Source organism: Musa acuminata, chromosome BXJ2-7 (assembly GCF_036884655.1).
Source record: "Musa acuminata AAA Group cultivar baxijiao chromosome BXJ2-7, Cavendish_Baxijiao_AAA, whole genome shotgun sequence".
NCBI lineage: Eukaryota > Viridiplantae > Streptophyta > Magnoliopsida > Zingiberales > Musaceae > Musa > Musa acuminata.
The window spans coordinates 36,760,361-36,785,872 of record NC_088344.1 but is presented as its reverse complement, the minus strand read 5'-3'; the positions used below and the strand labels follow the sequence as shown (position 1 = coordinate 36,785,872).

At 45.2% G+C, this 25,512-nt stretch overlaps 4 protein-coding genes across 4 annotated transcripts; 3 read left to right on the top strand and 1 right to left on the bottom strand.

The window, feature by feature from the left end:
* Positions 1-3,206: 3,206 nt before the first annotated feature.
* Positions 3,207-4,894, bottom strand: LOC135617930 (scopoletin glucosyltransferase-like). The gene has a single exon (XM_065118715.1). The coding sequence runs from the start codon at positions 4,751-4,753 to the stop codon at positions 3,296-3,298; it is 1,458 nt and encodes a 485-aa protein (XP_064974787.1). The 5' UTR covers positions 4,754-4,894; the 3' UTR covers positions 3,207-3,295.
* A 3,458-nt stretch (positions 4,895-8,352) lies between these two features.
* Positions 8,353-10,325, top strand: LOC135616261 (GATA transcription factor 19-like). Its single transcript, XM_065115457.1, has 2 exons — positions 8,353-9,554; positions 9,626-10,325. Exons 1-2 carry the CDS (start codon positions 9,099-9,101, stop codon positions 9,938-9,940), a joined length of 771 nt encoding a protein of 256 aa, XP_064971529.1. The 5' UTR covers positions 8,353-9,098; the 3' UTR covers positions 9,941-10,325.
* Positions 10,326-10,815: 490 nt separating this feature from the next.
* On the top strand, positions 10,816-17,709 carry LOC103992829 (alkylbase DNA glycosidase-like protein mag2). Its single transcript, XM_009412700.3, has 2 exons — positions 10,816-11,953; positions 17,434-17,709. Exons 1-2 carry the CDS (start codon positions 10,927-10,929, stop codon positions 17,454-17,456), a joined length of 1,050 nt encoding a protein of 349 aa, XP_009410975.2. The 5' UTR covers positions 10,816-10,926; the 3' UTR covers positions 17,457-17,709.
* Positions 17,710-22,855: 5,146 nt separating this feature from the next.
* Positions 22,856-24,486, top strand: LOC135617927 (zinc-finger homeodomain protein 6-like). Its single transcript, XM_065118711.1, has one exon. It carries the CDS (start codon positions 23,014-23,016, stop codon positions 24,133-24,135), a length of 1,122 nt encoding a protein of 373 aa, XP_064974783.1. The 5' UTR covers positions 22,856-23,013; the 3' UTR covers positions 24,136-24,486.
* The last annotated feature ends 1,026 nt before the right edge of the window (positions 24,487-25,512 follow it).

Sequence of the window (25,512 nt, the reverse complement as noted above, 5' to 3'; positions counted from 1 at the left end):
GCTGATGAGTCAGCACGGTTAGGTCCACAGGCCGACGTCGAGAACTTTTGGTGGAGTGAGCAGAATGATGAGGTGCCTGTGCCTCTTGAGCATCTTGAGCAAGGGTTAGATTTGCGCAGTCAGTGGAATCCTCGGGGTGGTTGGCAGCATTTCTTCGCGACGTAGACGTATCCTTGGGAAGGAGGGTACAAACTAGCGTTGGTTAGGATCCGAGCCGATGGACTGCCCTGTTTTGCGTGCCGAATAGTGACTCCCGGAAGGAAACACTCGCGTCTTGGGGTAACCGCCTCCCTACAAAAATGGCCTTCATCGGGTCTTACCTGTGGCCCCTTTGACGAGCAAGCCAGTTGTGTATCCTTTTTCTTCACCCCCCTTGGTCGGGCGTCGAACATGAATTTTTATACCTGCGTGTGGGGGTTGATTGCGCCTCGGTTTGGCACGGTCGTTGACTTTCATGAGGGCTAGACGACCTCTCTGACGAGATGATGTCTTTGGAGGTGCTTGAGCGGCGTCAGACGGTACCGCCCCGAGCTCTCGAGGTGGTCAAGTCGCACAGTGTATCGGTACCGAACCTGACATAGTGTGCATTGCGTGGTTCTGATGACGTGTGACATCGGGTTTGTGGTTGACGATGCGTGACGTGATGGGTGATTTATGAGGAACCAAAATATGCCTTATCGATGTGTTTTATGATTAAGCTTCATCACTGACATATGTTTCACGAGATAAATCTGAAGCCAACATAAGCTTTGAATATACCTTAGCACAATATGATCAACACCTTAACCCTTTATGACTAATGCCAGAGCTTCACATGACTAACAAAAGTTCACCTCTTGGACATTGAAATTATCTTTATGATCGTGACATATATTTCGAATTCAGCGTAACACGATTACGCCTACATCGGATGAGGTGTGTAATTACTTCTGACATTAAACTATGCCCTCGAGTGCTATGGTCCAAAACATCATCGTAAAAAGACTCCTCATGTATGTAACATCAAGATTATCTAGTACATTAAGCTCTTAAAGTTTCAATATTTAACTAACACCACCTAATCAAAAGCTGACATAAGCTTCGGATATGCTTCGTCCAGAATGTCTCGACACCTCAACATTTTGCACTAAGCCAAAATAGGCATGAAATAGAATCTCGATGGGATCCGAATCAGTATTCGAATCTTACAACTACAGTATGCTTCAATACCTGTGTTGGTAACCTCTCATTTTGATGCTAAAATGTAACAGGAGCAAGTGAGTTGAACTCTTTTGTCTTTTAAGTCTCATGTATTACATGGAATCTCAATGATTTGTATGTATTGCAGGGATTCTATCGACTACATTCTTACACCCTCTCTATTTTGGACATCTTTACCTTGCCAGATCAAGCTGTACTCTATCTCTCCACTATGTTTCGATCACGCAAAGTTCTATGACTTGCCGAAATGTCAGGTGTTCACATGGATTTGAGAACATCGATAAAGGAGATGATCGATGGCAATGAGGGGGCACGAAGAGACCATGTTGGTGAGGAAGGGGCGTGAGAAGGTTGTGTGACTCCCACCGAACCCTATTGGACCCTCAACCCTCACTGTGGCATGGCCATGGAGGTGTCATGCAATGCCGCTTGTACCCTTGTTCGAGCGCGGGGGCAATGAAGACTATCGCTTCCACCTATGCCCTTTCTCGCGCAAGGGCGATGAGGGTGTCGAGAGCTACTCCGTTGTTGGTCCAACGAGATACAACAAGGGCCGTTGTGCCTCCATTGCTATGTGGGTTCGACATAGGGGGGGCAATGGACGAGGTGATAGTACGACCAAAGACTGAGTGGAGGACGATGGCCAATGAGGGCATGATGGTCATCTTAAGAGAAGTGCTATGGAAAATTTTTTGAAGTTAGAGCATAATTTGATAATTTCTTAAATTTAAATATTAAAAAAATCACTCAAAAATAAATAAATAAATAAATAAATAAATGCAATCATATTTAAGAAAAGGAGAAAGGAACAGAGAAAAATTAGCAAGGGTGATGGACGCGGCTGGAGCCATTGACGTTGGCAAAGAACCCGAGCACGTTAGCCTTGTTCGGTCAGCACGAGCCGCTGTCACCGCCGATGGCGGTGGCCTCCTTCTCCCCCTCCTCGCCCACATTTTTCCTTTTTCTTCTTCTTCTTCTTCCCAATCTCTTTCTCCTCTTCCTCTTCGTCCTCCTCCTCCCCCGCTTTCGCCGCCGCCTTTCTTCCATTGCGAATGGCGCTCCGTGTTGGCGCGTCCTTCGTTGCCTTCTTCTTATGCCCGCTTCTCTCATCCGCCGTGAGGAACACGAACTTCTCCTTCCCGTCGCTATGGCTACGCCGCCCTACCAGGTCTCGGATCCGCCACCTTAATAGCGACCCCATTGAAGTGCTCTTCTTGCACCGCCCCGGGGTCCACGCGCAATACTTTTCAGGTGGCATTTTCTCGATCTCGTCGACCTCCGACGACGACGTCGAGTCCAGGCTGAAGCCCCGCTGCGGCTCCTCGACAGGCAGCCGTCGGATCTTCTCTCGGTCAGGGGAGCCGTCGGCGAGGACAAGGCCGTTGTCGAGGACGGGGCAGAGGGTGCGGATCCGGCCGTCGGAGATGATCTCGTCGGCGGGGATCGGCTGGTCGCCCTTCCCGCGGTCGTTGAGAACGAAGGCGAACTCGAAACCGTCGTCGCCTTCATCACCGCGGTCTGCGGCGGAGATTCTCTTGGATGACTCGTGATGTGCGGAGGAGGTCAAGCGATCGGCTCCAAGATCGCGGAAGCTAAGGTAATCCACGAGTGCAGGCTCGGCTCTCTCTTTTTGCATCGCCTCGTCTTCTTGTTCTTGGCTGTCCCTTCTTTTTCGTTTCGGGATCTTCCTCGTGTTCGCGATTTGTGACGAGTATGCGGAGGAAGGGGGTACGAGGCGGCGTTTATAGAGGAGGAACGTAACGCAGGGTGGAGCGAGCGGCACGGAGAGGCGGTGCCGGAGAGCGCTTAGTTTCATGACTTCGTCAAGGCGGAGTCACCCCACGAGTCCTTTTCGGCCCCTTCTATTATTGTCCGTATCAGATTGGACTGCGTCAAATGAGACGTAAACCTCATAACATCAAAGCATATTATCCATTGAATGATAATATTATTGTATTTAAATTATATTATATATTTTTTTATTATAAGTAATAAGATATAGTCTATGAGAAATAAAAGGCATTTTATTTCCTATAATACATTGTAAAAGCACCCATCGATGATCTCTGTTCGAAAGCATGGCTTCAAACGTGTTTTAGAGCCCTTCTGCGTTCCTTCGATCGATCAACTCCTCGATGAGATCGCCCATATGCACATAAGAAGACCCACCAACCTCCACGGCGTTGGCCGCCATCTCCCCGAGCTCCCTCGCCCTCCTCCTCATGCCCTCTGCTTCCTCCCCTCCGCCCATCAGCCTCGCCACCGTCTTAGCGATAGCCTCCGCCATCACCACCTTCCTCTTTTGTTCGTGCTCCCTCGCCGCGTACTCCTTAACCCCAACGCCGATTCCGATCCCCAGCACCTCCACGATCAGCTTCTCGTTAAAGAATTGCTCAGCGAAGAGCGGCCAAGTGGCCATGGGGACGCCCGCGCTGACGCCCTCTAGGCAAGAGTTCCATCCGCAGTGCGTCAGGAATCCCCCCACCGCGGGATGGTCCAAGATCAGGGTTTGGGGCGCCCAGCCTCTTATGATCAGCCCCTTCCCTGCTCCCACCACCCGCTCCTCGTACCCTTCCGGCAGCCACTCTGCTCCATCCCCGCCGACTTCTCGGACCACCCAGACGAATGGTTTGTCGGCGGCCTCGAGACCGATCGCTATTTCCCTTAGCTGAGCCGTGGAAAACTGGCTGATGCTTCCGAAACAGACGTATATAACCGAGCCGCGGGCTTTAGCGTCGAGCCAATCCATGCACTTATTGAAGTCGATGGAAGTCTCGTCTCCCCTCTCGAACTTCTCCAGCACATCCTTGTTGCAGAGAGAGACGGGCCCGACGTGCCATGCCTTCTTACCGTCCACGTTCCGGTAGTGCTCCGCGTACTCGGGCTCCAGCTCCTGAAAGCTATTCACCATCACGCCGTCGCTCTTCTGCACGGCCTCCCCGACTTGGCGGTGAAATTCCAGCACCGACGGCGCCTCACTAGAGCCCCTCTGTTGCGACCTCAGCATCTCGATGCGGTGGGGGAGGCCGGGCACGACGAAGGACTCCGCGTCGCTCGGGAGAGATTCCAGCGGCTTGTGGCGTTTGATGCTTTGGTACGCGCATAGCGCGAATAAGCTGGTGCCTTGAAACACGAGACACGGCAGGCCGAGTTCCAGCGTCACGTCGACGCTCCACGGCAAGAAGAAGTCGGTGATGACGGCGTCGGGGTTATGACGTCTGAGGGCTTGTTCAAAGGGCTGGCGGAGCATGGCGACGGCCTGGAGGAACTTGAGTTTTGCTTCCTCGGTGGTGACATGGGTGGCGTTCTCGCAGCCGTCGGGGAGGCCGGCCGCTGCCGCAGGGAAGCGGATGACGGATGTGGTGATGGGGTGGCGATGGCCGGACTGGTTGGCCCGGTCGACGGTAGGCTGTATGAGGGGGGCGTTGGCGGTGGTGGTGAGGATGGTGGACTTGACTCCACGAGAGGAGAAGAGCTTAGCCATGTCAACCATGGGGATGCTGTGGCCCGGGGCCAAGAAGGGGAAGAACAGTATGTGTAAGTCCTGAGACATTCGGAAGCTCTTGGAGATGGCAGACACCAGGCGACCAAACAACGCAGGTTCTTCTGTAGTATTAATCGTGCAGGATGAACGTATACAAACGAGTGGTGGTCGGTAGCCATTGAGCCAGTCTTTTACCTTGCCGTGAAGATAATGCATTAGGCATCTGTCGTCACTGCTTACGTTGATTATGATATTAACATCCTATTTTAATGAATGCTTCATGATATCATAGTGAAACAGACAGCTCTATCATTTTATACTGGCCTCCAACTTCACGTCCACTTAAACAAGCTTATCATTTTAAGTTGGCACCTACTTCACTAAACATATAATGAGTCAGATGGTTTGTGAAAGACAATGTTATATTGTGTAAAAGTTTATGCTAGCACTAGAAATTCTTAGTTCATTTGCAAAGTTGAGTGTACTTAGAATCGTCATTATTATTTCGTTGTGATTTGTCACCCTGATGAGATGTCATCGGATTATCTACGTATATAATCTTTATCGATTATTAAGTTATACACCTTCCTTTTAGTATCAAGATAATACCCAATAGAGTGTTTTTTTGGTCAAGTTAAAGGATCTAATACAACAATCACTATAGCATCACTGGAGACAGAGAGAGAGAGAGAGAGAGAGAGAGAGAGTCACACCTATATACATAATCTTTAGTTTGAGATTTCGTGCGTTCAAATGGCCTTAGTTTCTACAGGACATTAAGGCTCGAGTTCAACTTCAAGAGCGGACCACATTGGGCCAAGCTCTTAAGGAAATGTTCGTGTGGTCTGATTAAGTCTCGGCTCATGTGTACAAGCAAGCAAGTTATCACGACATGAGCCAACTAGTCAATGACTCCATTTTGATCCTTCAATCACGAACCAAAATGTTTAAGCGGGAGTTAACATAATACACTCGTCAGACCCATATAAGTCAATCATAATTATTACCTACTTCCGATATGAGACTAAGTGAGATGTTACACAAGTAGGCACCAATTTATTATGTTCGTCCGTATCATAGTATATCACAAAATATATTAGATTTATTAATTTTTTTATTTGAGCATGTAATAATTGTGTTGTTTTTTTTGCTCTTAATCTATTAAAGGATTTTCGGTTGCTTTAATTGTCCAATTAAACGTCGATTTACCTAATTGTAGGAGTGATGTTGGTGATTTACCTAATGATTTGTTTAATTATTGCATCAATCCAATTTGGTTTAAGCCTATATTAGGGTTTGGAATGTCCGATTTAATACCCACCAATATAAGAAAATCGAGGTTGAATTGGTTTCTTGGAGATTTTTGAGTTAACAATAATTTATCTTAATTACTATGATGAAGTTTTTATATGATGATTTAATAAAGAATATTTTAGAGTAAAATATTTATTTAAATATTTTTATATTAGATTGATGTGCATAAGATATAATATAACTAAGTATATCTTTCCAAATACTTTATGCTAAATGTCAATTACTATAACGATAACAATAAAATCATAAATCCTAATTATTTATGATCGATTTTATGGATCATTTATTGCCATTGAGGCCTACAAAAAATTATATACTTAGTTAAAATAAAAATATTTATTTTTATCAATAGTTTATATTAAAATTCTTTTAGATTTTTTTCCATCTCTCTTTATATCATTAATATTAATTATTATTATTATTATTTTATCTTTTATCAAAATAAATATATAATATTTTATGAATAAAAATATTTTTTTTTATTTTTTCTAATAATTTAACGCATTCATCTCAATTATTTTGACAACTTAAACTTCTATTATATATGTTAATTACTATTTTCTATTATATACGTGGCGTCCTTACGGGAACCACATTTATGGGAGCGTACACGACATGGCTCTCGAAACAGAAACCTGAAACGTGGCAGATGGAGTGAGTACACGGAAGCATGGCCAGCCCTAATCTCCTCGCGGTCCGAGCTGTCGGTCAATCTCGGTTTGGGCCCAGTGTTAAAAGCCTTGCGCTTGGGGACCACACCAGATGCGTCACATCACCAGGGTCTCCGTGTACAAAGCTACGCCAGTTGGCGTGGATCACAGCTCCGCATCTCGAGTTACAACCGATCCCAGCCGCCTAAATCCCCCGCCTCGCCACGCCCACCCACAACACCTCATGCTGCAGTACTCGACAACGAGAACCGTGACGGACAGGTGGCGTCCTCTCGTCGCTGATTCCGCCCGTTGCGTGACCCGATGCGGACAGCAGATGCACGCCTTGGTCAAGAAAGGAAGAGATCTCAGTTCTCAAGACGCGACAGCGCGATCGGAAACAGAGACGGTATTATGTTTGAATCCATGTTATCTTTTACTTGGTTCCAAGTTTTGCCCTTTCTCTTTCTCGGGGACGCCGCCTGCTCGTTGTTCGCGACGATTGGATTTTGTAGGCACAGACGCAGTAAGAGACCGATCGTTTTTGGCGACTCTCCGCTTTCCAAAAGATGCCTCCTCCTCTTCCTTCTCTCCTCTCTCTCTCTCTCTCTCATTTTCTGAGCAATGTAACTCCAATCTCCAGACGTGTCTGGATGTGTCGGGGCAAGCCTTTTGACGACGATCTCCTGATGCAGATCACCTGTTCGACGGAATGCATGCGATCTCGCTCTCGATTCAACGCTGCAGGTGGGCATAACCCCTGTGGCAGCTGCCGCGGGGCCCGTGTGCTGGCTGGTGTTGGGGACAGTAGACCAGTCGATCAGGGTGGGGCCGGGCAGGCCTGGCGTGTGCTACGGACGGGAGACTGATGGGCTCCACCTGCTTTCACTTTCTCTTTTCACCTGAGCCTCCCTTTGACTTGGGGAACAAAGGGGCGCAGCAAGTAACAGCTCACGAAGACCGAACGTTAGCGGGAGGGTGGGAATGATTAGCTGCACGGAGTGCGTTCCCCCTCCCTCCCCCCCTCCCTTCCCTTCCCCCCCCCACCCCCCAGCTTTCACTGTTTACTGTTTACGACTTTATTGGACATGTAGACGGATAGGGACGACATGGAGGTGGCCGCTCTCTCTTTGATTGGTGTCAAAAGACGGGATCTTCCAGCCCGGTCTTTGGACCGGTGATTCTGCTCTGCCCCTTTTGAAGCGTCGGTAATGATGACGGCAGCCATCCCATGCTACTATTTCCACCCTATATCGTCTTTTTATTTTGTTTTCCCTTCTTTTTCTTTTTCTTTCTCTGCATCTTCTTTCTCACTGTACACATTCCCTTACGTAGAGAACGTCACGTGAGCGAGCTGTTGATGGGAGGGCGATAAAGAAAATGATCAAAGGCCGGTGCAGTTGGTCTTTGTTTGTGTTTTTGTTCTAATCTGTCATGGAGGGTGCCTCGTGATCGGCGAAGTGTGAGATTACATGGAAGACTGTTCCTCGAGTCACGTGGCCTCTTTTGACCGCCCAATGACCAACCCGATCGGTCTCCTCTGACCTGCATTGTTTGCTGCGCCACAAGCCTCCTCGCCCGTCCTCTTACCTGTGCACCACCTCCGTTTCGCCATGCTACATCGTCTTGTTAGACCAGTCGTATGTCGTTGTTGTATAAGAAGCAGTGCGGAGGAACAAGCCACAACGCCAACTTGGCTCTCTCTCTCCCTCGCTCCCAATACCGAGGTGGAAGAGTAGATTAGCCCAGAGAGACAAGATGAAGAGAGAGAAGAAAAAACATAGATAGTACACGCGCCAAGCCCAAGCCACCCATCTACTGAGAGTGACGAGGAGTGTTGAAGTAATACAGCTGAATCGGTGGACGCGATACACCACACTGCAATCGCACCCATCCCGGAGAATCTCATCGTCTCTATCTCCATCACAAGACGACGCCATCGTACTGCTGCTGCCGACTGCCCTTCTCCATCCTCCCCTCCCCACCCCCACCAATATAAAACCAGCATTATCTATTCATCACCAGCCATAAATATACTCATCCACATCGACAAGTATTGTTTAACACACTTGATCTGCTTGAAAACCGACAAACCCCGATCTCCCATTTCTCGAGTTCCCACACGTTGTTAGTAGCATTGTTTTTGTCCCAAAGCATCATCAATATGCTCCATTAAGCCTGCTGTGCCTTGTCTGCTGGCCCAGATACACATTACCATTGCTACAAAACCACACACACACTGCATCCATATAGACCACTTTGTATCTCGTAGTAGTTGGCCTCCTCTTTCCCCATCCCGATGCTAGTCATCCCCACAGGCGTAGTCGTACGTGCCGTGTTCCGTTTTTAAAAGAGCAGAACAGCCTTCTCTCCTCAAACCCTCTTCGCAGTCCACACTCTTAGCTTGAGCGTTCTTCCTCTTAGCTTCAGCTGCCCCAGAGTCCCGAGCCATGTTGCACCAGTGCGGTCACCAGTGCAGCGCGTACCCGTGCTCCTGTGGGTTCGTCTACAGCGGGTGCGGTGGCGGCGGCGCATCGTTTTCTTTTCTCTTCCCGATCGCCGGAAAGCATTCCGTGGATGAAGACATTGATGCCACACACTCCACTTCCTCCTCCCCGTCCTTGGTTGATTGCACCCTGTCGCTTGGGACCCCTTCCACGCGCCAAACCGAGAGCAAGCCCTCCGCCTCGTTTAACCAGATCCAGCGGACGTCGTGCATGTCTAGCTTCCGCTGGGATATCATGTCCCAGTCCAAGAAGAACTCATCCATGGGCTCAACTGCGTCCAGTGGTGGAGATGCCAACGGCTCCAGCTTGGGCGGCGACCCTCTTCTCTTAGCTCGTAGGTGCGCCAACTGCGATACGACCTCGACTCCACTGTGGCGGAATGGACCACGAGGTCCCAAGGTACGACTCGCTGTCTTCACAGCTTTTACCTCTGGCAACCCATTATATTTGACTCGATGGAATCCATGCAGTCGTTGTGTAACGCGTGCGGCATTCGCTACAAGAAAGAAGAGAGGCGTGCGGCGGCGTCGTCGGTGCCACCTTCGTCGTCGCCGTCGGTGACAGCGGCAGCAGGGGACCAGGGGATTGGCTACGGATACCATCGACAGCAGCAGTCACCATGGAGTTGCTACGCTTCGTCCACGATGAAGAGCAACTCATCCATCGCCATGTACGACGAGATGGCGGACCATGGAGAAGCACCCTACCTCTCCTGGCAGTTCAACGTCGCTCCTTCGCCTCAGTTTCCGGTCCGCGACAGGCCCAGCCTATTCCAATACAATTAAAAGCGGAAGTTTCCGAAGTGATCGATCGAAAGCCACATAGTAGCGGCCTTAAAATCTATACTACATCTCCCCAACAGTCAAGTCAGCAACAGCAACAACAACAAATGTTAATTAGCTTTTGCTTTTATTAGTTCATGAACCATGAATTTTATTCTGGTTTATTATCGGATTATTGTACTTTTTGTTTCTTTTTCTCGTTGTTGTTGCTGCTGAAACAACGCTAATTCGCGCATCAAAGCAAGTCACGACGGGAGGAGGAGAGTAACAAAGAAATTAAGTTAAACCTGATTTCTGTATAAGTACTTTTTTTCGAAGACTTCACAAGTTGAGTGCTATAAGCCTCGATCGGATTGTGTAACGAAGGCATTACAAAGCTTTTCTGATGTGTTCCTATCATCATCTTAAATGGCGCTAACTGTTTATTGCGTACGTGGTAAGACTCATTGATCGTCCGTAAAGATGGGCGAGGGTTGGAGTTTGATTGAAGTCATGTCTTGACCCAAGCAAGAAGACCCGAGTCCAATTCAGATATGAGACGGATTAAGCTCAAGGAGATTGCGTCGGATCGGATTATGGTTGATGTTAAACCGAAACCGTGTCCTTTTGCTCAATGAGCCCGGACCGGATCCGGAACCCTAATCACTGATGACAGTGTGTTCATCTCTCACCGTTGGTTGATAAGCGAGAGATGCCGGTTCACGACCCGGCTCATGGTACCGCAGAAACCAGGAAGACAGACCGACGTGGGCAGATCAAGGGCCCGAGATGGAGGAGCGGTTTGGCTCGTGAGTTGAGTCGTGGTACGACGTATTTATGGAAGCAGAAAACCGGGTCTCGGTCACGTTATTTATTGTTTAATTTATAATATAATTTTATTTATTGTTTCCCCTATTCTGGGACAGGCCCAACGCCTGTGGCCGCAGCCCGACCTCTTTCCCAAGCACCACCGTCCGTCAATCGCCGAACCCATACAGATCCTCGCTTCCATGGGCGAAGAAACCCTCTCCCATACCCTCCACTTCGCCCCTTCTTCCTCCTCCCCCGCTGGCACCGCCGCATCGTCTACTGACAACTCCGCGGCTGCTGCCACCGCCACAACCACCGCTTCCAAGATCCCTTTCCGCCCTCGAAAGATCCGGAAGCTCTCTTCTTCTGCCGCTTCGGCCGCCGACGACGCGCCCGGTAAGAACCCCGCCGCTGGCAACCGCCTCGCTGTCCGCGTGATTCCCCGCCCTCTCTCGGCAGATGGCGAGATCGCCTCCGCGCTTCGCCATCTCCGCGCTACCGATCCCATCCTAGCACGCGTCATCGATGCCCACGATTCCCCGACGTTCCAGTGCCTCCTCACACCCTTCCATTCCCTCGCCCGAAGCATCCTCTACCAGCAGCTCGCCATCAAAGCCGCGGCCTCCATCTATGCCCGATTCCTCGCCCTCTGCGGCGGGGAGGCCGGCGTCGTCCCCGACGTCGTCCTCTCCCTCACCCCGCATCAGCTCCGCCAGATCGGCGTCTCCGAACGCAAGGCCTCCTACCTCCATGATCTCGCGCGCAAATACCATGGCGGCATACTCTCCGACGCAACAATCGTCGCCATGGACGACAAGTCCCTGTTCTCCATGCTGACAATGGTCAAGGGCATCGGCGCCTGGTCCGTCCACATGTTCATGATGTTCTGCTTGCACCGCCCCGACGTCCTCCCCGTTGGAGATCTCGGTGTTCGCAAGGGCGTGCAGATGCTCTACGGCCTCGATGACGTCCCACGGCCCTCGCAAATGGATCAACTTTGCGAGCGGTGGAAGCCGTATAGATCTGTCGGCTCCTGGTACATGTGGCGCCTGGTTGAGGCCAAGAGCAACCCCAACTTGGCATCCTCCTCCGCCGGAACTCTGAACATTGGTTCAGTAGGAGTGGGAGATGCGCAGCAGCAGCAGCAGCAACAACAACAACAACAGCAGCTGATCGACTCATTTCAGATGCTTCCACAATCTTGGGTGAAGTCCATCTCGCCTACTGGTACTGCCTAGATTTATATCTGCAGCTCGCTTGTTGAAATAGGATGTTTTTTTCTTCTGTCTCTTTAACATCTAATTGGCTGTGCTGCTCTTTGTTCTTGAATTTTCTGCTTTGTTAATGCCTGATAGAATGTCCACATTGTACTGCTCGTTTACTCGAAATTTCCAAAAACGCTGCTTTTGTAGCTTCCATCTGTGATTAATAGATTGGCCTTTCATTTAAGTATGGCGAACAATCGCGAGTGTTATTTTTTGTTCATACTCATTTGCAGTTTTTGAATTATAGGCCTTGTACTAGATTGTCCTTTGTTACTAGGACGGATAACAATTTCTTGTACGTATAGCTAGAACTGCAAATTACTGGGCCCCATGATAGCCCACCTGGTGCTCAGGATAGATATTTGCTTGCTTTATCACCGCTCAAGAACCTATTCACCATCATTGGTTGACACTTTTTTAGTTAAACAGTCTATCATGATTATAATATATCAGAAGAATTAGAACATCTCTTGAATTGTTTTCTTTCTTTCCACATGATTTAGAGTGAATCATTGCTCAGGCATTGCTTTAACACCATTACATTTCTGCTCATCTGTTATCTTCTTATTTGAAGTTGCAATTAGCGATGTAGCTATTCTTCTTGGCAGTTTTTCCTAGTTCAGCAAACATTTAATTGTTCTTAAATGTCACACTACTATTACTTGACATGTATTGCTACGCTGTTGCGGGTGTTCGAACACACTGTAAATTTCTTTTTTCTTGTTAAAATTTTACAACAATAACAATAAAAACAAGCGGTAATGTCCCGACTATTTGGGATTGGCAACGTTGATCTTTTACCAACATTGATTTCATGAGCATGGATGTTAACTTGTCTACCATAGTGGCCTTCTTTTTAAGAAAAATCCAGTTATAAAATTCTTTCCTAGATTTGGCATCTTAAATTGCTACCAAGAATGTAGTTTGTGCTTTATGAAATGGTATCTGGGATAATGTATGTAACATGTATTTATGCATGTATTTGTTTGATCTGTAACATGCTTGTTCTTGTTCTTTATGTTAACCTGTAGCAAATTTTTTTCCCCTGCTTATAGAAGAATCATTTGATTTATTAGTCTTAGCCATTAACAATATCAAGAAGATATCACAATGTCTCAAAGAATAACCCACCGATTACTCAAATGAATCCAAATGACTAACGGAAATTTGGCCTTCTATGTTGCCTTAAGCCATTTTTTCTTTCCAAACATGTGATGTCTTGGTCATCATCAGTGGGAAGTTCACTCGAAGAAAGAGCTTTTTCTATATACTTTTTCCAAAGGTTCCCTTGCATCAGTGAATGACTTTTCTGGTTTTGGCTCTTTGGAAGTATGGATATTTGGTTCGGCAATTTAAAATTGTATCTTTGCTTTCATTTCGAAACAATTATGTAGACTCTGTTTCTTGCAGCCATTCTCGTTTAGTTTTGGGAATGCCCATTTGAAAATTTTCATTCTAGTCATTCTGGTTATATTTATGTATGAATATATAAAAAATTTGTGGGTGTGTAGAAAAGAAAGCTCTTTTGTTTCTATAACTGGAACTTTGATATATAATTTTGTCAGATCCTCTATGAACGGTAAGGCATGAAAATTTGTAATACACTGTTGGCAATAAAAAAATAGTGCTTCTGCTGACTTCAGAAATTTAATATGTAATTTCGGGCATATGACACCTTAATTATTATCCATTTGATATTTCTGTCTAATGTTTTCTGCATACTATTTGATTTTCTACTGCAATAACACATATCGAGGTGAGTTTTTTCATTTCCCTTACATCACATCTTTGACTGCGTGGTACACCATGCGCCTACTTCTCAATTGATTACTATCTTTCTGCTACATGATGTGCTTCCACTTCATGCTTTTACTGACCTTATAATAGCCCAATAATTTTCTTTTGCATCAGCATGATCATTTCTTTTCAATACATTAGGTATGATGATTTTTCTTATACGGTAGTTTGTGCATCAAGAACAAGGAATAAATAGATTATCCAAATTTTGAAAAGCAAAAGAGCTGTCTAGTTTCCCTTAGTATTACAAACAGTCTGTCCATGCTTTACTCCACAGATGGGCTTTCTCGGAATGGTATACTAGGCTTCCTACTTAAATGCTGTCCAGTTTTCAATGAAGTGGTAATGCAAGCAGTGCAAATTTATGCAAAGTTTGATTATGAGGTAGAGCTGATGAAAGTAGGTCACGGACATGGTTATATACGTTTAAACTACAGTGCTTATGGTGTATTCAGTTATTCTAATCTGTTGACCAAATCACTCCAATGTGGCCTGCTTTCATTAGTTTGTTTCCTTATTTGCCTGCCCTTTGTTATTACTTGAAACTCCATGACTGTTAATCTCAGACCGATTAACTTTGCTGATCTTCTTTTTTTCCATTCAACTTTGTTCTTGAACCAATTTTCTGCTAGTTTTGCTTCCATTGGCATCCACAGTTAGCTCTTCCAAGTCAGTTATATGATGCAAATGATTATTATTTTTTCACATGTTGACTTGTTGATTAGTTGTTAATCATGTTGACTTTTCTTAAGCACTATTTTGCTCATTTACCTGCTCTGAGTATCACTATTTGTTGTTTCATTACTCAGTTTTTTCTTTCAATAAATAGCTGCCCTTATTCTCTTATTGGGATTCAGATGACTTTGCTTGACTAGGTGTGCTTTTGGCATATCAACCATTTTTCCTTCAATGTTTGTTATGCTTCTGAATTTGATATTATCAGAAAATGGAAAGGTTAGGTCTCTTGCCATATTGAACCAGCCATAGGGGATGGTTTGACAAGCAATGACATTCATTGATGTAGAGGGTAGTTTGACACAAGGATTTTCATTATATGGACATGGGAGCAATGCTGATCATCTAAAAGAACTTACAGGAATGGGGGCATATTGACCATATAGAAAAGAAATGATGGTCAGCATAGGTCATAATTGGCTTGGCCATATGTTCTCACATCTTGGCATGAATTGGCATAATGACATGTGCCAGTACCTTTCTTGAATGTATGTTTCATCCTATATCTACACAGTCCTTTGTATAACCTTTATACTTTTTAGTAATAACTTTATTTTTTAAGGTAAAATGGTTTGTGATTTTGCTCTTCTTTCTGATAATGGTGAAACCATGTGATCACATAGACAAAAAAAAAAGAGAGGATTTATGGCGAGCAATCTCCTGTCCAAACTGAATTATTGAGCCATCAATATATAATCTGGTTTCCAGTTTTAGTTTGCTTAAAGGTTTTTTTAACCTGTTGGACCAACTACTGGGAACCGAATATAAGAAAACTTTGTATTCTTTCCCTTCAAGGACTCATGATTGGACTTGTAGTCATGTACCACCATATTTGACTGCTGATGTAAGAAATGACACCTTCATTTGGAGGGAATTTTATGATGCATAGCATGCTTCTGTAATCATGAATATACTTTATTAATAAGAAATAGCAACTAGAGAAAGTGTTCATGTCTCATATGAGTGTACTTTAAAAAAAAACAATTATTGATTTGTAAGCTCACTGCCATCATCAAACCAGTGACTCTTATTAGCAACATTTAGTATATGATTTCATCAATTCCCTCAATAAAGGATATATTATTGCATCAATGACTTGCCTGCTGAAAGAATCACCCGTAGATTTTTTAATATGACGAATAGTTGTTGCCCATGAAAAGTTGCCACCAGATCTGTTGGGAAGCATACTCTGTAATATCTCTGAGACTCTAGGCACAAGATCTTGAGCATATCTTTCTATGAGAAGATGAATTGGTTGCAAGTACTTATATATATGTGTATATATATATATATATATTTATGTATGTATATATATATATTTATGTATGTATGTATATATATATATTTATGTATGTATATATATATATATGTCTGTATATATATATATATATATGTATATATATGAATATATATATGTATGTATATGTATGTATATATGTATGTATATATGTATATTTATGTATATGTATATATGAATGTATATATATATATATATGTATATATATATCTCAGATGTGGATAAAAAAAGGGATTGAACACATCTGGCTAAGGATATGATGGTTCAGGTAGATGAAGGCTGTTTATGTCCAAATCATAGTTATCAAAACCGAAGTGAACTGTGGGTTAATCCCAAATACTGTGAACTAGCTAGAAGGCCGATCATGTTATGTCAATAGATTGGATAAGTCAAAAAGCCAGGTTGGAACAGCTAGCTTGGCTGGTTCTCCTAATGAAACCTGGGGAAGGTTTTGTAATATACATAAAAGACAATAATAGCTTTGTTAAGTCAATTTGAATCAATAATTAGGTTCTTTCAGTAATATCAACCCCAGGAGTGCATTTGTATGGCTGGCAACTACTGCAGCATCATATAATGTATAGAAGTAACCCTTGTGATTGTTTTCAATTGCTATCCTCACATCTGTTGCCGTCCTGCCTATTCGCAGCTGGTTTTGGTGTGGAGGTGAAAGAGAAAAGGAATAGAAGAAGGAAAGGAGAACGAGGAGAGGAGTAAGGATAAGAGCAAAGGAAGGGAGAAAGAAAAAGAGCAAGAATGAATAGATTAAACCAAAGGAACAAGGGGAGACAAGAATGAAAGGGAAAAAGGAAAAGAGGGGGGAGAGAGAGAGAGAGAGAGAAGAAGAAGAAGAAGAAGAAGAAGAAGAAGAAGAAGAAAATTGAAAATAGAAAGAAACAAAATAATTGAAAATTAAAACTAATTTGTGTGTGATTTAAAAATACATTTTATTAAATCTATGATACGATCAGTTGATTCGTTGGGCCGGCCAGTAAGTTGGTGAATCAAAGTTTGGTTGGGTCAAAGTTCGATTCTTATAACTATGGTTGAATATCAAGATGACTATAGTACTTTTGTGAAGTCTTTATCATGTCTATTTTGCAGCTACAAAATTGAAAAGATATAACAGTTTCAGATCAATCTTGGTGTTGGGAAGATATATATTCCTTTATCAAGTTCAGCAGGTGCAATAAGGCATTGGATCATTGTTTTTCTCCTTGATTGACATGTTTCACAGTCTAAGAAGCTTTGCAAAAATTATTTCCTTAGCTATTACTGTTGCTACCTACCTTCTAACATGACTGATGAATGAATTTAGTAGTAGTTGTTGCATAGGGGAATAGTAAAACTGCAGAACATTTCGCTTCTGTTAGAGTTTGCTACCTGTATGATTAGATAAATGATGCACCAAATAAAGGATAGTCACAAACCCAGGGAAAATGGAAACTACCACAATTGCAAGTTTATATCTCATGGCTGAACCATTCTGACACATTGGTTAATGATATGGTTGATTTAGACTACCAAGACTAGAGATTGAGCATGCAGTTTCTCGTTTTGCAACTACTATGATCATAATTTCTAAGCTCTTATCTCCTGTTTGCTGATGACAGGTCTACTTAATGGTATACCATGACAACGATTGCTCCGCAGAGGGAACTTTGGACACCGCTTATCCAATATCTTGCATTTGGCCACCAGGTTTCATAATTTGGAAGATGATTTGTAAATTACTTAGATTCCAAAACAGCGGAAGAAAGCTGCATTTGAAAATGAAAAAAATGTTTCTAGGTTTTTATTTGGAGGATAGAAGAGAAACTCCATTGGGACAAATTCTGAAGTTTCAATTTGAAACTGCTTACTCAAATATAGAGGTAAATTATCCTGAAGCTAGTGCTGTGCTTAAAAGAAAACCCATTGGTTTGTCTAAATCAAATATCTGAAAGGTCATTCACTCACTATAAACCACATTGTTGAAACAAAACATCAGAGACATGGCAGATGATGGTGTTTCTTATTACTGCTTGTTGGGTATTGGTATATAGAGATCTGGGGCTTATCACTGTGTTTCCTGTGCAATCAAGCTGGGGCAGTAGACTACATTTCTTGGGGCATGCAATTAGCTCATGCGATTGAAGTGTGATGTGATTATTTTTGTGGAAAGGTAAGTACTTGAGTCAGGCAAGAATGGATTGGATAGGTTGCAGTTTTCTGTCTATCCTCATTTCTACTTGAGGCTGATATGATAAGACAAGTGCGTCCATGTAAATGAAGAGAAGTCGTCTCTTCATTCATGGCATGAGAGTCGTATGATTGCTTCCCAATATCAACTCTTACCAAGTTGGTTGCGAGCTAAATTGACCGGAGGAAAGTGAAGAATGGTACGAAGATGGAGAAAGTCACAGCCACTGGTTGCTCTTCCTTTGGTACATATCACTGTCAGGTTGTAAATAGAGTGCATACCGCATAGGATTCGCTGAGTGAAAGGTAAAGTTAGCAGAGAAGCAGGAAGAAGGACGTCAAAGGCAGCCGTGTACTTCGTTACTGAAGCCCGCGGTCGCCGTAAGTGTCACAAGAGGAAGAAAACCGGGTGGGTGGTCTGGGCCTCTCATGTCTACGCTTAATCACCTTCAATAGGTCGAGTTTGAAGAAATATTCTGATTTGCCCAGTTGGTGAAACAAATCCAGGACGAGTGAGATGTGCTACTTGTTTTGCATAGTCATCTTGTTTAGGACTTGATAGTTGACGTATAATCAGATGCCCCCATCTTGTTTTTTTCTCGAAGGGAATTAGAGCTCCGAATGGTATCTTAGAATCGTGGATGAGGCCACTATTTAATAGTTCATTTAATTACTTCATGAGTTTTATCAACTCTGGAGGAGCCATGTGGTATGGTGGTTTTATTGGAGGTTTCACTCTTGACTCTAGCCCGATACGATGATCCACACCTTTGCATGGCGACAATGAACCCTTTCAAATTGTCTGCCACCACAGTAAGTTCATGAGTGGCTTCCACATCAAGTAGCTCTAACTTTACTATAACCATGAAAGTTAATTTATCTTTTCGCATCTTCTTCTTCAATTATAGAGTTGATATTTGTTATGGGTCCTTGATTACTTCTCGAGGAATAAGAACTACGTAGGGATTATCACCTCGCATTAGGCATAGGAAGTTTAGGAATGATATTGACACCAACTTTGTCATATGCATAAAATCCATTTCGAGAATCACTAGAAAGTTGTCTTGTTGTACTATCATCATGTTTGTGCTTTCGCTTCATGTCTTGATCTTGGTGGGGATCGCCCTTGCTAACCTTTCAAATTGTTCTGCTCATAATTTTCAAACAATAATATACTAAAACAAGGTAAAATACGTTGTCAAACATATATACAAGCAAACAAAAACCATGAACGGTCTGTTGTGCTATGGGTGTGCAACGATCATATGTGATACTTCGTCGGACCCACATAGCAACGAAAGTATAACAAAACTAACTTTACCATCAGAGGGGTCAAATCAAAAAATTCTCTTTCGATGCTGACCTCTTGTGTAGTGTCCACGAGGAGACAAGGCCCATCTTGGCTCAACCCTCAAACCCCGAGGGGGCTAGAGCCTATCTCGGTTCAACTTGGGAGCCACCTCGGATGCTCAACTGCCACCTCAGAATCATCTTCGGTTGAACTCTCCCCAACTCCAACCCCCTCACTTAATTGTCATGCGGGTCATCCAGATAATCTTATGCCTTCGGGACATAATCAAGCCATGCTAATTCATGATCGATGGCATCAAGGCAACACTAATACACACCACTATCATTACTACTATTAAGTTGAAAATAAAACTTGCATGATTTAGTGGCAGATACTTATGATGGTTGTTCATAATATTGTATGTATAATAAATTATAAGCGTTGATGGGAAGACTACCGATGCTCATCCAGCAAGGTGGTGACGGGATATATTCTGACACCAATCATAGCCCATTAGTTGGAGATGAGCCGATGTGGAGGACAAAGGCCCGATCATCCCCCCCACTCGATAGTGGGGCAACACGGCTTATCGGTCGTCATGGATGATAGTCTATAGGGAGCAGTATGAGCCAACCTTGGCGACTTCAAGGGGTAGTGGTCCTCAAGTGGTCGAACAAACCTACGCCCCACTTTTGTTGGCCTCTTGACAGGTCATAAGGAGCCGCTTGAACGAACCTTATTAGTCGTTAGGGACAGTGGTCCTCCAGCGATCAGGTAGGCTTCCCTCCCTTTTTGTCAGCCTATGTGGATAACAGGATGTAGGGGAGTCACATGGACCAGTCGTTCACATGGATAAACGACAAAAGGAGAACATCCGAATAATCACGAATGATCCCCCTTGACTGCTTAGGTATAAAAAACGATCCTCGACACTTACTCGAAGGCATATCTACATCGACGGGCACTTTTGTGTAGAATTACCGAGAAAATCGAAACTCATATTGAACGCCCGAAGATCACTTCCAATTCACCTCACTCCCGTAGTGATTGTTCCATCCGACCGTCATGAGAGTCACTTAGACGATTTCACGCCTTCGAGTCAACGCCATCTCAGACTCCCTGTCGACGGCATCGAGGAAAGAGCGTATCTATATGTATACTTGATTTAAGTACGAACGCGTACAACTCAGAGAGATTAAAGAATGAATAATGCATATTAATGGCAAATATAGGAAAGAGCACGTTGCCTTTTCCGTCTCCCAACGAGTGGATTCAAGTGGAACCCCACCACCCCCACATGGGATGGGGATCTCCGACAGCCTCCGCTCGCTCCCATCTCCTGTGCAGGGCGGCGTGTCCACCACCTCATCATACAGAGAAATCCGTACACCACAGTGGCCCCGCACGAATACACAAGCCTCATTCACCGCCCATCACGACCGTCCACCGAAAAACGACAAAAGGCGTGCGCGGATCTCGAGGCGCAGTAAGAAAAGACACCTATGGCCGGGGTTGCTCCACGTGGTACCCACACTGATCCCATTGCTATCTAGTATAATACGGACATCGGGTCTAATCAAATGGTGGTGGTGTGGTGGTGATGGGATTACTTAATCTAACCATGTCTTAATTTAGTGTTCTTCTGTACTTATGATGTCGTCTGCTTGCATCTGACAGGCTGCAGTGCTCATGGCGATCGAAAGCCCAAACTTTGTTGCTTTCCTCAAGTGGTATGGTTTGCTCTTCCGAACCATGATTAGCTGCAGCATTACCTGAACCTTTGACCCCTTAAAAGTTGTCATTATGTTAAGACACAGGATTTGGGCTTCAATGACTAAAAGCCACATAGAAAGTGCATTGATTAGTTGCCCCAACTCAATTCTAACTAAACTACGTATTGATTCTTATCAACAATGAGATGTTAAATTGATTGTGCTAAAGAAGCTTCAATCTAAACATAAATTATGACAAGAGAACTCTTTGTAAAGTAAACGAGGACTGATACTGTGACATCAAACTAAGAACTTTGTGAAGGTCCACCACATGAAAGCTGCCAATTTAATATTCTCCTCTTGGTGGGAAGCAAGTCAGTTCACGCTATCAAAAAGTGTAGCAGTAGTAGTAGTTAGCAACTTAGCATAGCAACTAAAGAAAAAGCAGAACATAGCTTGTTAGGCTGCTGTGGGAATTGAAGTGCCACTTTGGTTGGACAGTTAGAGCTGACCTTAATGCATCCTTGTTGTTAATTAAGCAAACTTGTCTGTACCACAATGCACTCGAGACTGTTCAAGTGATCTAAGTTAACAACACGAAGACACTGTCTCCTCCCTCTTTGATTGATCTATAGGTGCAATATATGTAGTCTATTCGAGGAACAGTAATGACAAACACAAGTACTCGGTTATTACTTTGCGGACAGATGAAGTGAATACTTTGGGAGTCGCGCGTGGCACCTTTCAGCATGCCAACTCCTGTAGCAGACGAAGACAAGCTGCGAATGGGAGCGTTTTCATGTGACCAATTGACCTGCTGCTGCTATCTACAGGCGTTAGGAAAGTCCAGAAACAGATGACTTGGAGCCCAAACACTGACGTGATTGGTGCGGAGACTGGAGATCAGGCCATGAAATGAATGCTCTTAATGCCAGCAAGCACGGAGAGGAGCGGGGGAGGAGGCTACACACTACAAGGAGGGAGCGAGAGCGACGGTTGGTCTCGCAGAGGACAGCCAATCCGCGCCACCGAGCCTTGCGCGTGTCGAGGACAGGAAAAGAAATGGCGGATTAAAGATGGGGGAGGAAGGGTTTTTTGTTTGCGTAGGCAACAAGGTGGGAAAAAGTGGGAAGAAGTAAAAGATGCTCAGGAAATGGCAGTAGACCCCAACTCGTTTGAGTGCGAGACCCTGACAACCCAACAAGAGACATGGGAGGGGTGTGTGGTTGGCATGGAGGGTCCCCCGCTCCTCCTCCTCCTCCTCAATCCTGACGCGAGTTCTTGCAATCCCTCAGATGCCAGAGAGAGAGAGAGGAGAGTATGAACAGTCAACGAGCGGCATCCAGCTAAGGTAAGGACGTGAAAGATTCAGAGACGACGACACACGTACACGGATACGAGCCTACGGTAATAAATATTGCCACCGGTTTGTAGCAATAATTACAAGGGACAGGACGAGCTTGCAGGCTGTGGGAGGAGCGAAGTATGACGCTGTCGGTTGTTCCCTGCGGCAAACCCTCTCTCTCTCTCTCTCTCTCTTGCTTGATCTCCACCTCGGAGGAGACCCATCACTATTTGCCCCCGTCTTGATTTGATGACCAAGAGGTGCAACGACAGCCTTTTTCCCCCACCTTTCCCCTTTCCACGAACAAAATGGCTGTTAGGACGCCATATCCCCACAGCACTTGTTCCCACTCCCTTCTAATCTCTCTTTTTCTCTCTCTAGCTCGTTTTTGGCCGCTCTATTGCGCACCCAAAGCATCCCATGGGACGCCAATTGGTGCTGCTTTTAGTGCTGCACTTGCGTGCTTAGTCCCTCTCGTCTCTCGTCCTTACTTTTCTGAGTGAAGTAAAAGCTGGACTAGTGACCCTTCTCAGATTTTTACCCAGCTGTGATCTGTCTTGTTTCCTTTGCTGAATCTTACCGATCAGCTTCCTTCTCGGACGGATGCATCAAGTAGGAGGTGAAGGGATCACAGTCGTGTTATAGGTGTGCAGAGTTTGAGTTTATGGAGTTTAGGAATCCTGGTGAGATTGGGATGCCTGCCTCCTCCTCCTCCTCTTCTGGCTATAAACCTTCTCTCGTCAGAGGAGGATCTGCCTTCTCTAAACCCACACTCTTCCCCTCTACCTCTCTTGTCTCCCCAAGAGGAGAAGGAGACGCAGGAGGCGCGGGAGTTGGAAGTGGTGGTGTTGGAAGAGGAGGAGCAAGAAACGGTAACATCCTCGGTAACACCGAGGCACTACCACCACCGACTCTTGAATCCACCCCCACAGCCATAGATCGTCTTCCTCAGTCTCTTGGGAAGAACGCAGATCAAGCTGCCATCTCCAACTCGTCTCCAGGTGCTGCTGGTGTGGGTCTGTCTGCAGACAACTCCAAACCGACAACCATCGCTAAGACTTCGACCATCACCGCCGCCACCGGCGCAGCTTATATCTCCACCAAGTACAAAGAATGCCTTCGCAACCACGCGGCCGCCTTAGGCGGCCACGTTGTCGACGGCTGCGGCGAGTTCATGCCGAGCGGCGACCCCGACACGCCCGATGCACTGAAATGCGCAGCCTGCGGCTGCCATCGAAGCTTCCACAGGAGGGAGACCGACGGCAGCGCCAATTCCTACTACCATGGCACCACTCGCCTGCCCCTACTGCTCCCGCCTCCCCATCCCCAAGCGCACCCCCACCACCAGCAGCAGTTCCAGCTCGGCGGCTTCTCCTCGAGTCCGTCGGCGGCCGTGCGGGGGACGTCCGGCTTCGTCCACTTCGGTGGTAGCAACCCCAGCGGGAGCGGGGGCACCACCACGGAGTCGTCGAGCGAAGAAAGGTTAAACACTGCGACGCCGACGCCCACAACCATACCGAGGAAGCGGTTCCGGACCAAGTTCACCGCGGAGCAGAAGGAGAACATGTTGGCTTTCGCCGAGAGGGTGGGGTGGAGGTTTCAGCGGCAAGACGACGCAATGGTCGAACAATTCTGCGCCGAGATTGGCGTGAGAAGACAAGTCTTAAAGGTCTGGATGCACAACAATAAGCACACAGTAGTTAGAAAGCAGCAGCAGCTGCAGCCGCCACCACCGGAGGAACAACCAGTGCAACAGCCGCAGTCAGCGCAGCGCCTACAGCAGTAGTCAAGAAGGTGATGCCCTCAGCTCACCTTACTCTGCTCGGGGAGGACTCCTGCACACGACATGGCGGAGGAGGGGAAGAAGACGTGTCGGGTTTGAGCTTGCTTTCCTCCTCATCTCTCTAGGTGTTCTTTGCCGACTCAAGCATCGATCTTTATGTTACCATCTGCATTAGTATGCCACTCGCGATTATTCAAGCTGCAGCCAACGTCAAAATCGTATCACTCATTCACAAAAGCTTACAATTACAAGTCTTGAGAATGAAACTACGACAAGCTTCTGGAAAAGTGGCCTGCTATGTAGTCGACTAAAGGACCTTATGCTGCTCCATCAAAGACTTCCTTGTTTCTGTTATCCATCGGTATTCTCGTGTTGTCGTTTGTCAACATTTCCAGCTTCTCGGTTCAGAAATGACCGCACATAACACATGCCGGTCTCCTGCAAAGAGCAGAAAAGTCGACATAAGATGATGACATTCCATGCATCCTATGGATCCATGAGTTGTAATACTCTTCCATGGTCGTCATTGTCCTCTAATACCGTCGCAACATTCTCTATCATCTTGACTGCAGCTGCTTCCTATCTCTCTAGCTTATGGGATACAGATGACAACGGGATGGGATTAAGATACATGTAAAGAATGCTCACTGCATTCTGTGCTTCCTTTCCCTTTTGCGATGCAGTTAGCATGCTTTTTTCCTGGAGAACGGTGTTACTAAGCTACCGGAAAGGAAGCAATGCATGCTCTTGCTTGGTAAGGTCAGATACTTGAAATATCTATGGCACTATTGCTTTAATGCGATAGTCTGAAACATGTCTTAGCATAACTCAAAGCTAACATTTTATAGAGAGAAGAAGAGGTCATATTATGATATCAAAGCCATCCATATGTTGTATATTGGCTGAGATTTTGTATCCCTGAGTTGATCTTGACATTTATTATCGATATGTACCTGACATACCAGTAATGTTTAGATATATAACTCTTGCGAGTCCCACAGCCATGTCAAGTCAGTATCAGCAGCACTATTGGGCAGCTGATATATTGCAGAATGTTGAATAGAGTGCATTATATTTCTCAGATCTAAGATTCTTTATAAAACAAAATTGTGGACTACAAAAAGTATATTTCATTAGACTGTGATCTAATTGGAATACTTATTTTAGGACTCAAAAGAAATCTGCAACCCTTCAGTTATCTGGAAATAAAAAAGAACTATGTGGTGAGAAGTGTAGAAAAGCATGTCAATTTCAATGGGTGGCTGCAGAAGTAGACATTTACAAGGGCTCAATCTGCTATCAGACAAAATGTACTGACACAGAAGGTGATGTATTTGGTGAAACATCTGGAAAGATATTGTGAAATCAAAATAGTTATCC